The following is a 17,999-nucleotide window of genomic DNA, read 5'->3' as shown; positions in this document are numbered from 1 at the left end:
CTTAGAAGAACAACCGAGTTAAAAGTTTTTGAAAGTCTTAACAAGCTTAGGTAACCTTAAATATATATTTATAACAAGGGGACACTGTTTGTCAACATTTTCTTTTTTAAACAGCTGTCAATCGTGGCAAGTGAGTACTTAAAAAAAAATAAAAATATTTACATAAAACTTTTGTAGAAAAACCAAAAAAAAAAAAATAAATAAATAAAAATTCTTACTTTTCCCACCTCAACAGCGGATACTCGTTTATCCAAAGCAGTTTGGAGTAGAGAATGTCGGAAAGTTCAGTTGGACAATTGCAACTTACCGTCGAAATGGCTGGCGCACGAATCGCCGAACACGAACTGGTCGGCGTGATAGGCAATAAGAAAACGCTAGGCAGCTGGTCGATACAAGCAGCGCCGCTACTTGAACGCAGCGCTGACGACTACAACGTGTGGACTGCGAATATAATGGTACCGTTGAATAAATGGATACGCTATCGCTACTTTATCGGTGTGTTGGATGAGAAGACACAAACCGTACAACTGCGCCGTTGGGAAGTTGGCGAGCGTGCACGCGAATTACGCTTAACGGAAGCGAGCGCGCAAACAGCTGATCGTTTCGGTTTCATAACACCGGAAAGACCGAAACTGCGGCGCGCATGGCTCAACGTCGGCAGCATTGTGTTGTTCAAATTGTTCGGCGAGGCGTTGCAGTGTAACGCGGAGGATCAGCTTGTTGAGGCGGGCGAAGTAATGCAGTTGAAAATAGAACCGCTAGACGCGGTAAACCTACATGCGATAGCAACATCCGCACGCGCAGAAATTTTCTACACCACTTTGCAATATGGCTACAGTAAGCTGAAGGCCCAGCCAGACTTTGGCATAGAATACAATGCAAAAGCACTAATCTATCAGATATATATGTTGAATCGGAAAAATGTTGGTTTTCTCTTGAAATTGTTTGCATTCAATGGCGCCACCAAATGTGTGCGTCTCTTAGCGCAAAGCTATTTGCCACCCGAAGCGCTCGAGGAGAGCGAAGGCGTATTAGATGTGACATTGCTCTCACCCGACACGGCCGCTGTGGAGCTGGCTAAATTGGAAATACAATATTTGATAATAAATCCCACACCGAATTGGCAAGTGAAGTTGAATACCACATTCACACAGTTTTGGCCCGACCACTGGAAGGGCATGCTAATTGGACATCGCGGTCTGGGACGTAGTTTTGTGGAGCATAATGCAGCGCTAACGCCACTCGAGAACACAATCAGCTCGGTGAAGCGCGCATTTGAGGCGGGCGCCGATATGGTAGAGTTCGATGTGATGCTCACCAAAGATTTAGTACCCATAATATATCATGATTTCTATGTAATGATGTGTCCGAACTCGTCGACAATACCCAGCAGCGCGAATGATATTGTTCGCGTGCCGATTGTCTGCTTGACTTACGCCGAATTGCAGGCCATGCAGACATATAAAGTGGTCGGTGATAGTTTGATTGTCTGTCCGGCACCGGAAACGGTAAGCGATGCCGATGAGCGTCTCTTTCCGACATTGCAAGAGTTCTTCGAGCGAACCAACAAAATGCTCGGTTTCAATATGGAAGTTAAGTGGCCGCAAGAACTGCACGCCGGTGGTTCGCAGTGTCCTCAGCATATGGACAAAAATAAGTATATGGACATCATACTCAATGTGGTGAAGCAGTTGAGTTGGGGACGCGTCTGCATCTTCTCATCCTTCGATGCCGACACTTGCATTATGCTGCGTTATAAGCAAAATATCTATCCGGTTTTGCTATTGCTCGAGTCGGAACCGTTGCTATTCACCGATCCACGTACGCATTGTGTCCAGCCGGGTATAAATACAGCAAAAGCATTCGATTTGAATGGTATTGCGACCAATGCTTCCCTGCTGCGTAAACATCCAAATGCAATGGCGATGGCGGAACGTCAAAATAAGTGGGTGTTTTTGTGGGGTAATCAATTGGACGATTGCGCTACAATAGATTTGTATCGTGCTGAAGGTGTTTACGCTTTGATTTGTGATCGTCTTGATTTGTTGTTGGCCTGCAATAAGCGTAGTATTTTCGGTACAGATGAACAGCTGAAGAAACTCTTTGAGTTACAGCGTAGTTGTGGTTGCCGTTGAATGGTTTTTAATATTTTCTGTTATTTTTTTGTGGAAAATTTTCAAATATTTCAACATACAGTCGGAGTACTTACAACTAAAACATGTGACGAATAAAGCAAAAATAGTAAATAAGCTAGAAATGGCAATAGAAAACAGTGAACTGAGTTTTTTTTTTGCAAAATCGGTTAGTAAATTTGGTCAGCTGAGTTCTGCAGTATGAGAGAAGGAAACTCATATCGATTGGCTGTGAGAATTTCTCCTAACTAATGAAACTTGCAAAGTCCGTACAAGAAAGCCATTTGGTCAGATCTTCATGTTGGCGACAACTGATTCTACACCTACAATCCGAGGTTCGCAGGGTCTAGTTCCAGTACAATGACCCTTTCTATAAGAGTTATAAGAGGTTATAGTGGTCGGTTGTCACGTCATACATAAACCTCTTCAATAATGTCAGATGGAGTTTCAGTTTGATTTGTGGTGAAATATTCGTCATAAAGAACGTCTGATAACTAATTTTAATACTTCGTTTAGTCTCCTGAACTGACAAGCTCTTAGATATCTAAGACGAGTTCTAGATAATGCTGAATAAAAGCGTAGGAGGTATTTCAGGTATTCCAGCGTCATCCTCTAGTCTACTTCCCTGCACTTTCTGCATGCATCTTCATTACTTACGCCCACCCGGCTCCCATGTGATTTCAGTAGGTTGTGACCAGTTATTAGGCCAACAAGCGACCTGCAGTGAGAGAAAAAAAATCGTGTTTTCAGTTTTGAAGATATTGCAGAAATCGGTAAGTTTGACGGGTCGTTTGAAATCCAGCTCCGAGTAATATAATACGGCTGTTACCGTCCATCATGCCTCAATTGCCTACTCATCCCGAAGTAGGACCTGTTGCCAAGAGCTATTCTGCGTTGATTTTCGCGGCTGACATTGTTGTTGGTGCTAATGCTGGTTCCAAGATAGACGAAATTATCTACGACTTCGAAGTTATGACTGTCAACGGTGACGTGGGAGCGAAGTCGCATGTGTGACGATCGATTGGGGAATCGGGTTCACTATCTTCTGGTGTTTCACTTCCGTTCAGGAGGTTGGAGAAGTCTTCCCTCCATAATTTCAGTATGCTCAAAGCGTAAGTCACTAGATCACCCCTGGGGGTTCTACAAGAGTATGCTCCGGTATTCCTTCGGTCCTGTCGGCCAGCTCGTCAAGCTCTTCGTACCCACGTATGCTATTTATTTTATATTCTTCTATTATCTATTATCTAACGCTATTTACCCACTCAAAGCAATTCAAATTGAGTATAAAATTCCATATGGTCGTCTTTTGAAATTACACCGGAATGCTGTCAAAATTTCTTTGTACCAAAATGCGATGTAATAAAACTTACATAAATTGTACGAATGTGTTTCTAAATTTCTGTGTATGTGTCAATAGAAGTAAACGTAACGTTTTGGTTAATTTAAAACGATTCCAAAGTACCAAGACTATGTCGGAAGATACAGCGATTGTGACCTTTAAAGTGAATTTGACCGGCACACGCATTGCGCCCTACGAAGTAGTCGGCGTGATGGGCAATCAGGAGGCGCTTGGCGAATGGAATGTGCAATTGGCGCCACGTTTGAAACGCTCTGCCGATGACTATAGCGAGTGGACGGCGGTAGTTGAGCTTTCGCTGGAGAAACTCTTACGCTATCGTTATTTTATCGCCGCGGTGGACAAAGCCACACAGATTGTGCAAGCACGACGCTGGGAGATACAAGAGCGTGCGCGCGAAATCAAGCTCGAGTGCAAGGAAGTCGAATGCGTCGATCGCTTCGGTTGCATTTGTCCCAATAAACTGAAAGTGCGCAAAGCTTGGCTTAACACCGGACATGTAGTGCTCTTCAAGTTGTTCTTCAATGCGTTGGAGTTCAAAGAGAACTTACCCATAGTGCCGGAAGAAGAGATCAGACTCAAGCTCGAGCCTGTTAATCCGGAGTTAATGCTACCCATATTGCCGTCGGCGCGCGCATATGCGCAATACTCGAATATGCTTTATGGTGGCAGTCAAATGAAGGAGCAGCCCGATTTGGGTGTCGTCTACAATAATAATACATTGATGTTTCAAGTGATGATGGTGGACAAAGCGATGGTCGGCTATTTGCTAAAGTTGAATTTATCCAACGAATCCACGGGTTGCGTACAGTTGTTGGGTCAAATGTATATACCACCCGAGGCCTTAGATACTAGCGAGGGTCTGTTGACTGTCAGTTTCGCTAGTATCACTAATGGCATGGAAGTGGCACGTTTGAAATTGAAATATTTAGTTATCAACGCTATGCCGGATTGGCAGGTGAAGTTGAATACAACCTTCCTGCAGTATTGGCCGCGTCGCTGGAAGGGTCTTGACATCGGACACCGTGGTATCGGACGTAGCTCCATTGCCGACAATCCAGCGCCCATATTGGAGAACACGTTGCACTCAATGCAGGAGGCTTACAAGGCTGGCGCTGATATGGTCGAGTTCGATGTGATGTTGACTAGAGATTTGGTGCCCATCATCTATCACGACTTCGATTTGATTGTTTGTTTGACTGCTGATAGCAAACCGCTTACCAAAGCGCAACTGTGCACGAAATCCGTCAAAGATTTCACCTACGAAGAGCTGCAGCATTTGGTCACTTATCGCATTATAAATGAGCGCATCGTAGAATATCCGGCGCCGTGTAGTGTTATCAATTCCGCAGAGCGTTTATTTCCAACTTTGTCGGAGTTTTTCACCACCACAAATCGTTTTCTCGGCTGTAACATGGAAGTGAAGTGGCCGCAAGCTTATTATGCCGGCGGTATAGAGAGCATACAGACTATCGATAAAAATCAGTATGTAGACGCTATATTGAGCGTGGTAAAGGACGTAAGTTGGGGTCGCTTGTGCTGCTTTAGCTCCTTCGATGCGGATATTTGTATTATGTTGCGTTTCAAACAGAATATTTATCCCGTCTTCTTTACGGTTTCGCACAATGTGCCGGAATTTTTAGATCCACGCACGCACTGCCTACATCCGGCGGTTAATACCGCACAGGCTTTCGACTTGAATGGCATTGCGCCGGCTGCGAGTATTCTTGAAAACCACCCGGACGCTGTGACGCTGGCCAATCGTCAAAAGAAGTGGGTTATGCTGTGGGGTGACAAGCTGTGCGATCGCAACGCCATCGAGTGGTACAAGAAGCAGGGTGTGCATGGTTTGATCTACGATCATATAGAGTCGCTCATGCCCGCCGATAAGCAAAATATGTTCGAAAAGGATGAACGTTTGCAGAAGCTTTTCAAATTACAGCTGAGCTGCGGTTGTCGTTGAAAATTCGTGTGTCAAATGATTTGTTAATATTTTATTTGTAGACTTGTTTGCAATGAAAATTTATTGGTGAATGTAGTAATAGGTTCGAAATTTATTAAATAAACATTAAAGATAATATTTGTATAGCAATCTTTTAAACAAAAACATTTAAGTGAACAATGAACAATGTTCAGTAAGAACTCCTACGATTGTGATAGGATGAACTTTGCTAAGAACAGGTAGTTCAGTAGATCCCAAAAATGATTTTGCAGTCGCACAAGTGTGAGTCGCCGACTAGCTTGTGCTAAGCATACGCGAGATTTATTGATCCAGTGCTAGAGCTCAAGATGCCAATGGATATCCAACTCGGTTCCATTTCAATGTGAGTTGGCCAAAGGGAGTATGGCTAACTCGTAGGCTTCGCAGTTGTCAGCAATTTCGCTATTACCAAGCACCCAAATCAGTCTTATGTTGAAGTACTTTGATGCTATTTCTAGTGAGGACAGACACCCCTTGATGAGTGTCACCACTACATTTCGTACCGGTACATTTACTTCTTCTTCCTAATTGGCGTAGACACCGCTTATGCGATTATAGCCGAGTTAACAACCGCACGCCAGTCGTTTCTTCTTTTCGCAACGTGGCGCCAGTTGGATATTCCAAGCAAGGCCAGGTCCTTCTCCACTTGGTCCTTCCAACGGAGTGGAGGTCTTCCTCTTCCTCTGCTTCCCGCGGCGGGTACTGCGTCGAATACTTTCAGAGCTGGAGTGTTTTCGTCCATCCGGACAACATGACCTAGCCAGCGTAGCCACTGTCTTTTAATTCGCTGAACTATGTCAATGTCGTCGTATATCTCGTACAGCTCATCGTTCCATCGAATGCGATATTCGCCGTGGTCAACGCGCAAAGGACCATAAATCTTTCGCAGAACTTTTCTCTCGAAAACTCGCAACGTCGACTCATCTGTTGTTGACATCGTCCAGGCCTTTGCACCATTTAGCAGGACGGGAATTATGAGTGGCCATGGTCGTCATCAAAAGGGGGCTCTCATCCGAGGCTGGTTACAAACTATTCACTGGGGGTCTTTTTTTACGTGTCGGGTCCCAAACCCAGCGCACAACCCTATGCAGGGGATGTTTCGCCTACTCATTTTAGTTCGCCTTCAAACTGATGTTCTTTGGCTAACCAGAGCGTCTTGGTCTAGGAACAGAAGCCGTGAGCTGCTTGAGTCACATGTAAAAAAATCGTTTCTGGACACTACCAAGAGAATGGCAGTCAGAGAACTTTCTTCACTTGCGTGAACTTCTACACATTACTTCATCCTCCGGTACATTTACTGCCATCTTAATAGTAGCCACTTCTGCCTAAAAAACACAACAGTGATCCGATAGCATTAAGCTAATTAAGTCTTTACAGAAAACTTCTCCCCACCCTGACTTCCCAGCTTCGACCCATCAGTGATAAAGCTTATTACGCCTCTTCTCCAGCCAGACCTTCCCATCCACATCATCGCTATGAGAGCAGAGAAAAAGCCGCCAAGCGTGTCCATGTTCGGACTCCTTCATATGTCTAGCTTTCCGGAGCTTTAGAGGGCTCTTTACAGCACCTGCCGGTTATATAAATGAATGCTATATGCAGAATGGCATTATGGCATGGTCCGCAGTGCACCAGAGATCCATATTACAGACGGTCTTTGAGTGCATTATTGGTTTGACTACGAACTCTTAGAGCCAAACCTCAACCCTTGTGAGAGTCCTCACCGTTTTCCCATATCTTTTCTACAGAAATATAAGGGACCGAAACCTTCTTTGCTCCCTCCTCAGTTCTTGGCCGCCTTTAAAAGCTTTTTGTCCAGGATAAGCCCTTCGTATTTCAGCTTATCAAACAGGTTGAAGAAGTTAACCTCCGAATGATGAGACTTCCTGATAAATAAAGCTATTTCTCTTTTACTTGGGTTGATGGTTAAGCCGCTTCTTTTCGCCCAATTGGATACCATGCTGAGGTACCTTTCGGTTAGCTTGTAGATGGTATTCAGAAATGTTTGTTTAACCAAAAGAACAACGTCGTCAGCTTAGTCTGTTAAACTACAGCCCTGTACCTTGAGTATTTTAAGTAGATCCTTGACCACCTAGATACAAAGCACTGAGAGCCTTTGTTTCGAGATGCTTTTGCTCTAACCTGGTGGAGTTCTGTTGCAAAGAAGACTATGTAAATAAGACATGCTTGAGGTTCGCTTCCACATCAAGCTTTTTGCGGGCTTTAACCGCCGCCTCGATTGAAACTTGGATTTATCTAACGCTCCATAATTTGACTCTCCAGAAAATTTGATAGGCAATATGAGTATAATGTGCTTTTGACCTTGAAAAGGTCCATGATATTGTAGTAATTCAAGACCAAAGAATAGTTGAGGAATTTTTGTGTTAGAAAAGGTAATCAAATTTTTAGACTACCGTTGTTATTGTTGTTGTAGCAGCATAGAAGTTTGGTTTGAAGCCAGACATTTGAATTTAAAGAATTTATAATTTAAGGATTAATGGCGCTGGGTGCTATTTTTTTCGGGCAGCTGAAAATAATTAGAACAGTATGCATATATAAATATACATGTATAGTACATATATGTATGCATGTATATTAGATAAAAATATGTCTCTCAAATTTACATATACATATGTATAAATACACATACACACACATATATTGTATAAAAATTTCTTTTGTCTCAGACAATGCTGCTGGAATGTGGGAATGTTAGTCAGATATTGCTAGCAAAAAGCAGAAAAAATTATATGTACGTACATATAGTATATATTTGGCAAAAAAGTAGAAGAATTTGGAATGCGCAGTTTTTTGTCTTTTATGCATAACGTTTTTTCCACACAAACACAAACAAACGCGCACATATGTATGTACATGGTTACATGTGTGCTCAAATATGTGGAGGCTGCCGAAAGCGTTGAAAATTGTGAATTTTTTTTGCAAAGAAAAATGTGCAACTTTAAACAACAAAAAGAAGAGAAATCAATAATGAAAAGAATAGTAAGAATAGCTCATTCATTAATTGATATTTTATTGCTTAAAATATAATTGTAATTTAAATTGCTCCTTTTCGCTTTAAAATTGTGTTGCGACTTAATTCCGAGTATTTTAAATAAAAAGCAAGAAATATTTAAATAAGTTTTAAAAATAATTTTAATTTTCGAAAAAAGACGTTAGAGAATTTTTAGATGCGACACTGCTGACAAACGATTCAACTCTGTATATGAAGGTTTACGAACAAGAACACACCGAAATTCTTTTCTCCTTCAACTGCATTCTTGAAAACTTGGATCAATGTCAATTCGTGGCGGCTGTTTCTCCGCTCACATGCCGGCGAGGGATATGTCGAATGCGTCGAAGCTACTAGGAGGGAAGGTTGGAGTTTTCTGTATGGAGTTCTCCGTCAATCTAAGCTTTAAGCTACCGCTGTAATGGCACCCGTAATGGTACTAAATGTAGTAGTGTAAGAGGCAAAGAGTGTTTATCCTCACAAGAAAAAGCAACAACTTACTTCATCATCAGACTCGTTTGAGCCCCAACCATTGCGGAATCGCTGATTTTCCACGCTCACATTGCGTTGGGACCAAGTTCGATCTCCATTGGCATCCTGACTGTGGTTTAAAAACCTCGGCAGCCTCACCTTCGGCGAATCAGCAGAGTTAGCAGAAACTGACATTGTGACATTAGCCATCTCAACGAACTTGTGATAGGCTCAAAGCGCTTTGCCGATGTGTAAAGGTCTTATGATCTCTTACAGGAGTGAGATACCTGTCAGGACCGAGCTCTTAACCTAATCCAATCTAAACAATACTGGATGAGTAAGTAAATTTATCAATTTACAGGAGTTTGTTGAGTAAAGTGTCAATACTTTATAGAAGGAACTAAACCCATAGTAGAAATTCGAGTCTTTAGTTCACTATTAATATGGGAACCTTTATCTATTCATTTTTATATTGACATACTTATCTTTCATATCAGATATATAATCTGGTTAATGTGATCCATACCTGCAAAAGAAATAAAAAATATATTAGAAAACTATTTATTTGTAGACGTATACATAAAGGTATATTGGTGTAGTATAATAATAAATAACAAGTTTAAATTATTACTGTTAGGGTCCGACTTCATGTCAAAGTTGTTCGTTAATTTTAAGAAATTGCTCGAAACCAAAACAGCACAGATTTCGAAATATCATATCATAAATATATTGTTAAATTATCTGGGCATAAGTCAATTATATTTGTAAATATATACATAAATTGTGACAAAAAAGTACCCGGAAAATGCTGTTGTAAACAAACTGGTTCACAGATCACGCTCATATTTGACATAGTAATAATTCGAAGAGTACAATTTTTTGAAATATCATTTCCCCGTGGTTTTTAGTTAAAATTTCTGGTGCTATAGCATGATGTCTAGCTACCGTAATATAAAATTTTGAACTTTATGAACAAAATGTACAACAATTACTTGAATGTCCTCTGACTTATTTGTCACAATTCAGAAACTTTAACTTTGAGTACTTAACAGCAGTAGCTTCCCACCAATGAGTTTGGCATTTACTTGGAAACTTTTGTTCTTTCTCTTTTCTACTACATACACATATAAGAATGAGCTACTATTAGTCATATGACACGCCTCACTACCACATTTTTATGGCACTTTCCACCCACTTGCTTTGGAATTTCAGAGAATTTGCTCTAAATTTTTGAAAGTTTTAGCAGAGCAGTCAAGGAGGTGACGTGAGCTTGGCTTAGCAAATATGCTGTATAGAAATCGTCTGGAGTTTAAGTGCAAAAGGCAGCAAGCATATTGAGAAGCATATGTAGGCTTACATATGAGCACATTTATGAGGTGGCTAATCCACATGGCTGCATTTGAAAGTTAAACAGCTGCTTGCTTGAGTGCTTAAGGTCAAATATGCTATTCACAATTGCAGAAATAAAAGTTCGGCATATTGCTGTAGGTTGTACTGGAGTTTATGAATAAAATGTTGAAAATATGGTTTTTTTATTTAATTGTGAATACTTTTCAGATTATGCATGAAGAAGGCACAACATGTTTTTTGAATTAATATATTTTTTTCGTATTGATCGTGAATTTATTTCATGGAATCGTAAAAGTATTCAAGGGACCTTATGTGTTTCGTTGTAAATATGACTTAAGCTTATTTAATCACAACAATTGTTTTGAGGCGGTGTTGCCATATCATATATAAAACAAAAAAAAAAAAAAAACACTCTTAAACCCCTTTACGTGTGCATTTCTTATAGCAGGAAAGGCTGTAGAAATTATTCTAGCTTGATTTTCATTGCTCTGTTTATATGGCAGCTATATGCTATAGTCATCCGATCTGAACAATATATGCGGAGATTATAGCATTAGCTTCGGCAATAATCTATACCAGATTTCGTGAAGATATCTTCTCAAATAGAATAGTTTCTCATACAAGGGTTTGATTCCTATCGGTCAGTTTGTATGGCAGCTATATGCTATAATGATCCGATCTACGTAATTTCTTCGGAGCGAACACCACTGCCTTAGATAATAATCCAAGTCGAATTTCGCAAGGATATATCGTCAAATGGAATAGTTTTTCACACAAGAGCTTGATTTGGATCGGTCGGTTTCTATGGCAGCTATATGCTATAGTTGACCAACTTGAAACCTTTTCATCGAAGATCATAATGGTGCCTCAGATAATTATGTGTGCCAAATTTAGTGAAGATATCTTGTCAATTGAAAAAGTTTTCCATACAAGCACTTAGTTGCGGGGTTTCATTTTTTATGGCAACCATATCCAAAAGTGGTCCTACATCGGCGGTTTAGATCAATAAGCAGCGAAATTTTCCTGTATATTTATATATAGTTTAATCGACCTGGCGGGCCTGCTGATCAGTTGTATTTATCATATATTTTATAGGGCGTTCGTGGTTTCCTTCTGGGAGGCATAAACTTAAAAAACCCTCTTCAAGTTATAAAAATGAGTTGTTTGAAATAAAAAATTTTACTTTAAGCTAAAAAATAGCATATTAAACTGAAAATTCAGTAATTCATTCAATATTGTTCACTGTTTCTATATAAAATTTCTCTTAAAGTTTGCAACAAAATAAAATACTACCGCGAGAATAAGATTAGTTTTCAAAAGAAAACCAAGAATTATTAACAAATGGAATACACAAGAAAATTGTATTGGAAATGGCGCAAATGGCATCCTGTGCTAAAATCAAAATGCAACCTACATACGAGTACACACACTGCCCACACACACAAGCATCAATACTTTCATAAAATCCTTCCACTGTTAGCGACAAAATTGTCGACGATGTGGGTGAAGGTGAGTCCTTGCATTCTTCAGGTTTTTGCTGTTTAATAAATTTCTGCGCGCAATGACATGTTCGAGTGTAATTAGTTTTAAAAGAATGAAATAATGTGGCGTGCTATTAATTGGAGCGGAGAGGTGGCACAAGAACAAAACTTCAATAAGAAAAATTGTGTAAGATTCTTATAATTCTAGTGCAGTCAAAAATGCTTGAAAAAGTGCAGCAGTGGTTGATTGTATATCTTTCTCTTTCCAAAACTTTTTTTCTAAGAGAAAAGATTTAGATTATGATTTTGAAGATATTTTCTCGATTTAAGGTTAAGTTTACCCAAAAGAATCTCTCACCTGCCACAAATATCGCGTCATCTACCACTGCTTGACTTTTTGTAATGTGGCAGATCATTGCCTAAGCATTGTGTCACAAGTTCGAGTTTATGAAAATGTGGTGTTTATCTTAATTATAAAAAAATCTTACATAAAATTCAGTATACTTTAAACCTATCGATCCCAAAGAACGTGTTTCAGAAACGTAAAACCAAATAAACTTGAAAGTATCAGTACCTTCCTTATACCAAACATTCAATATGGGCCATTAAATTAATCTGAAACCCCTTCACCATTCAATGACTTCAGAACCTGCAAACACCCATGAAACGCCTTAACTATATACAAACGCCAGAAGGCCGAAGCGAAAAAAATGAACTCAAAGGCTATAAACCCATTTATTTGGCGGTCACAAGCATTGTTTGACTACACTACGCCTTCATATGCAAAGTAAATATCAACGTTGCCATGGCTGTGGGACTAATATTGACACATTGCCGCCGACGGCAAACTTTCGCAGGCAAAAATGTGGAATATTTTTTTATGAAACTTTATGGTGTTTCTATGCGAAAAAAGAAGAAAATGCCGAAAAAAATGTTGTTGTTTGCGGCAGTTCGTGCTACTGCAGGCAAAACATGGACCCACAACTGTATAGTATATAAGTATGAAAACACTTGAATTTTTATACCCTGAACAGGGTGTATTAAGTTTGTCATGATGTTTGTAGGAACCAGAAAAAGGTTGAGAGCTCTATAAAGCATATATTTAAATGATCAGCGTGAACGACTTGAGTCGATTTAGCCTTGTTCCATGGCTATATATGCAAACAAATCCCTCAGTTTTTCAGTTATCGTCCTGAAATTTTGCACACTTCATTTTCTCTCCAAAAAGCTGCTCATTTATTGGTATGGCAAAAATCGGGAAACTATATCATATAGCTGCCATACAAATTGAACCATCGAAATTAAGTGCTTGTATGGAAAACTTTTTCATTTGTCGAGATATTTTCTTGAAATTTGGCACAGATTATTCTCTGAGGCACCACTATAACTTATGCAAAAATTATTCAGATCGAACCATTATAGCATATAGCTGCCATATAAGCTGACTGATCAAACTTAATTCATTGTATGGATAAGTTTTTTATTTAACGAGGTATTATCACTAAATTTGGCACACAATATTACTTAAGGCATTTCTATAATCTCTAAAAAAATTGTTCGGATCGAATGACTATAGCATATAGCTTCCATATATACTAACTGATCAAAATCACGAAAAATATCTCTTTACATATTTTTTTGCTATAAATACACTTTTGAAGGGTATTTTATCTTTGGCTAACATTTTTTCTTGTTGACATATGATTTTTCAAATAAATAGCTTTCCAAAGCTGAGTGTATGTGTGCTTAGCGAGCCTGCCAGCTCGTATATCTCAGGATATTGCTAGTTTTCTAAAACTTTCCAACGACTGACATTCCCACTAAATATCAAATGTGACACATGTACATGCGTATATATGTATATGTTATCCGGCAATTCATGCGCTTTGTGATTCACAGAAATAAAATAAAATTAAAATGCGGCATTTCTAAGTGACAATAAGGCAGTTAAAGTGTGAGTTGTGCTGCTAAATATTTGCGCATTTTCGCACATTTCGGCGCAAACAATGAATGATTTATGCAAATTGTTACTCAAGCTCAAGCATGTGTATGTAGCAGTTTTTATAAGTGTGCGTGGCAAAGTCAAAAATGTGTTGAATGTGTGAAGAAAAGTTTGGCAGTTCCGCGCTGACACTGCGTATGAGTAACATCTTGTTTGCGTTTGTGGTGGGAAACAGGTAAGGAAGAGAATTATGCTCAAGTAAGTGTAAATGTGAGGCATGTCGCGGCTGCTGTGTACTATGTTTTAGTATTTTAAAGATGCTGATCATTCTTACAGCAATTACTTTTGTTATAAATCGGACTTTATAAGGGCTGTCTGCCTGCTGGCTTTAGTTATCAGTACCTCGCGTGGCATAAGTACGATCGAGTTTTTCAAATGTGGAGATATTTTCACGAAATTTGGCACGGATCACTATCTAAAGTAATTATGCAATCTCCGAAAAAATTGTTTCGATCGAACTGCTACAACATATAGCTGCCATACGAACTGGTCGATAGAAATAAAGTGCTTGTATGGAAAACTTTTTTATTTGACGAGATATCTACACGAAATTTCGCATGTAGTATTATTAAAGACAATAGTGTAATATCCGAAAAAATTGTTCAGATCGGATCACTATGGCATAAAGCTGTCATACAAACTGAACTATAGGTATGAAGGGCTTGTATCGAAAATTTCTTCATTTATGGAAATATTTTCACGAAATTTGGCAAGGAGTATTTATTTAAGTAATACTGCAATCTCTGAAGAAATTATTTAGATCGGTTGACTATAGCTTATAGCTGTCATACAAACTTGCCTATCCACATCAAGCTCTTATATGAAAAACTTGTTTGTTTGACGAGATTTCTTAACGAAATTTGACTTGGACTATGCTCTAAGACAGTAGTGTATTCTCCGCAGAAATGATTTTTATCGAATGACTATAGCGTATAGCTGTCATACAAAGTGGCTTATCCATATCAAGCACTTATATGGAAAAGTTTTTTTTATTTTGCAAGGTATCTTCACGAAATTAGGCACACATTATTATACAATGCATTGCTATAATATCTGGAAAAAAATTTTCAGAACGGACTACTATAGCATATAGCTCCATCAAAATAAAGTTAGATCTCTTTATAAAATTTTATGTGTTGCTATAGCTTCCGTGGAAGTGAAGTTAACGTTTTTCTGTTTCTCGATTAGCTGCAGTCGTCTTAATGTGTATTTTATACGTAAGATTCTGAGTAATAGTTTCCTTAACTGCATGCATGACAAAGCTCTGTTTATCTTTCGCTTAAATGACTTAACTTCTGCCAAACTAAATAAATATGAACTGCATTTGCTTTCATAAAAGTCTTTGTAACGATATTAAGGTAAATGAAGGTCAAGCGCATTATCACATACATTCATATATAAACATACATACATACATACACGTATCCATACATATATATATTCAATTGTATTAATTTACACATGACATTTGTTGACTTTGGCCGTGGAGCAGAAGTTCGCCTGGTGCCAGTGCCATTCAATGCATGGGAAACACACACTCACAGATGTGTGTATGTGTATGTGTGTAGTTGAGTGCGCCAAACTGTCAGGTGCATTCTAGATATGCCACGCGCACAGATGTTATAATAAACAAAACGAAACGCCATGGTGCTTACACACTTGAACTGCCGGCGTGGGAAAAGTGAAGAACTGATGTGTGCGCTGAGCGGACTGTTGTAGCGCCAAAGAATATCAAGGACATCTAGACAGGCATGGCATCGCATGGCATGGCACAAAGCGCTCCGTCGTTTGTTTTGTATTGCAATACGAAAAAAAAACACTAACTGAACTGATAGCGATAGCTTTATTTCAATGTTATTGTTGATTTGATGGTTATATGTGTGAGTGAGTGCATGTGTTTGCAGGTGTGTGAGTGCAAGCTGGCATATGTGCTGCAGCGAAAGCGAAGCGCCAGCATTGCATGCCATTGCCAGCGCAATAAACGCATACTGAAACACACATACCTTTTCATACACACACACACATGTACTTTCGAATGCCATGTACGTGTATTCGCACACACACGCCTTAAAATGCGGATGCGCGTTGATGACATGCACTGCATTGCATTGAATACGAAATATTTTTAGAGTGTGTCTATTTTATTTTTACTGCTTTCATTTGTAATATTTTATTGATAAAACTTATGATATTTCCGGCATTGGCTCGCTTGCACGCACACTTGTTCACATTTGTAAACGTAAAGTGGCATTTGTATTTTATTGCATTCTTGTCGTGAGCGAGTTTTCAGTATTGTCAAGCGCAGACGTTTTCAAGGACTTCTGCGGGTGCTGACTTTTATGTGCGCACACCCGTTTACAGTCGTCGAAAAATGTTTAGCAATAAATTCCATGCAAGAACTTGATTTTGATTGGTCAGTTTGTATGGCAGCTATATGTTTTAGTTATCCGATCTGAACAATTTCTTCAGAGATTGCGCTATTGCCTTTAGCAATAATACATGGCAAATTTCATGAAGATATCTCGTCAACTGAAAAAGTTTTGCAAACAAGGACTTTTAATTTGTTCGGTCACTTTGTATGGCAATTATATGTTTCAGCAGTCCGAACTGAACAATTTTTTCGGACATAGTAGCGCTGTCTTCGACAATAAGCTATACAAAATTTCGTGAAAATATCTCTAGAAATAGAAACGTTTTCCATACAAGAACTTTATTTTGATCGATCACTTTGTATGGCAGCTATATGTTTTAGTTGTTCGATCTGAATAATTTCTTCGGAGATTACACTATTTTTTTTAGAGATTAACATGTGCCAAATTTCGTAAAGATATCTAATGAAATGAAAAAGTTTGTCATACAAGTACTTGATACCGATGGTTCAGTTTGTATGGCAGCTATATGTAATGGTGACCCGATATCGTTGGTTCCGAGAGATAAGCAGCTCATAAGGTTAAAAACAACATGTGAAAATTTTCAGTTCGATATCTCGAAAACTGAGGATCTAGTTCGCGTATATACAGAGGGATAAACGGACATGGCTAAATTCACGCAGCTGGTCAAGCTGATCTTTTATATTTATATACATATATATAGTTTATAGTAATTCCGACATATACTTCAGGATATAATTTCATGGCAAATTTAATATACCCTGTCAAGGGTATACAAATTTCTTGACTTTTGAGACTATAAATAAAAATAGAAAACACAAGAAATGCATTTTCAAAAGATAAAATGAAAAAGAAAGAAAAAATTTTATTACTAAGCAATAATGTCCAAAATTCAGTTGATATTAGAAAAATATAGCTTTGCTGTATTCTGTGCGCCTGGAAAATAACTGAACGCAAGGTGGACGCTTCCACAGGCTAGAGTTGAACTTCTGGAACACCTTTCAAATCTAACAATTGCACTTACTTCATGTCAGTTTTGCTTTAGTTAGGCTAAAACTGCAACAACTTGGCTCTCTTAACTTCAAAAAACGAACAGTAAAGAAAATATAGCAACTGTTGCTGAGATTGAGAAGACCATGGAGAGTCATTCGTAGCAACTCGGACTGACGTATGGAACGACTTGCCGCAATTTACGTTGAGATCTTGAATTGAAAGCTTACAAAGTACAGCTTCTACAAGAACTAAAGCCGCTCGATCCTCCGACATCGCTTCACTCTATGGGCTCTTGAAAAGTTCCAAGAAGATCCGATGTTTTCGAGCCAAATTTTACTGTCTCAACGGGTGTATAGCCAAGCAAAATTGCCGCATTTGTGATAAAGAGCAACCTGAAGAGCTTCAAGAGCTGCCATTTTATTCAGAAAAAACAACAGTTTGGTGTGGTTTGTGGGCCGGTGGAATCATCAGTCCATATTTCTTCAAAAATGTTGCCGTTGAGAACCTAATCGTGAATGGCGATCGTTATCACGGCATAGTGACTGACTATTTGATGGCTGAAATTGAAGCTCGTGATCTCGGCGACATTTGGTTTCAACAAGACGGCGCCACTTTCAATACATCGCTTCAATCAAGGGATTTATTGAAAGATTACTTCGATGATCAAATAATCTCACGTTTTGGACTGAACGATTGGCCACTAAGATCATGTGATATCACACCGTTAGACATTTTTCTGTGGAGATATGTAAAGTCTAAAGTCTATGCAGACAATTCCGCTTCGATTCATGTTTTAGAGAAAAAAAGCACGCCAGTCATTCGTCAGTTATCACTC

At 39.0% G+C, this 17,999-nt stretch overlaps 3 protein-coding genes across 4 annotated transcripts in view; 2 read left to right on the top strand and 1 right to left on the bottom strand.

Annotated features, from left to right (window-relative positions):
* The window catches only part of LOC105226913 (protein king tubby), a 110,089-nt gene that overhangs the window by 17,674 nt on the left and 74,416 nt on the right, over positions 1-17,999 (bottom strand). The gene's annotated exons all lie outside the window — the stretch shown is intronic.
* LOC109579590 (putative glycerophosphocholine phosphodiesterase GPCPD1 homolog 2) lies at positions 184-2,359 on the top strand. Its single transcript, XM_019990548.2, has one exon. The coding sequence runs from the start codon at positions 273-275 to the stop codon at positions 2,133-2,135; it is 1,863 nt and encodes a 620-aa protein (XP_019846107.2). The 5' UTR covers positions 184-272; the 3' UTR covers positions 2,136-2,359.
* Positions 2,978-5,980, top strand: LOC105226911 (glycerophosphocholine phosphodiesterase GPCPD1). The gene has a single exon (XM_011206036.4). It carries the CDS (start codon positions 3,455-3,457, stop codon positions 5,450-5,452), a length of 1,998 nt encoding a protein of 665 aa, XP_011204338.2. The 5' UTR covers positions 2,978-3,454; the 3' UTR covers positions 5,453-5,980.

The sequence above is a fragment of the Bactrocera dorsalis genome, chromosome 3 (genome assembly GCF_023373825.1).
Source record: "Bactrocera dorsalis isolate Fly_Bdor chromosome 3, ASM2337382v1, whole genome shotgun sequence".
In the NCBI taxonomy this organism is placed as follows: domain Eukaryota; kingdom Metazoa; phylum Arthropoda; class Insecta; order Diptera; family Tephritidae; genus Bactrocera; species Bactrocera dorsalis.
This window is presented reverse-complemented; position numbering and strand designations above follow the sequence as displayed.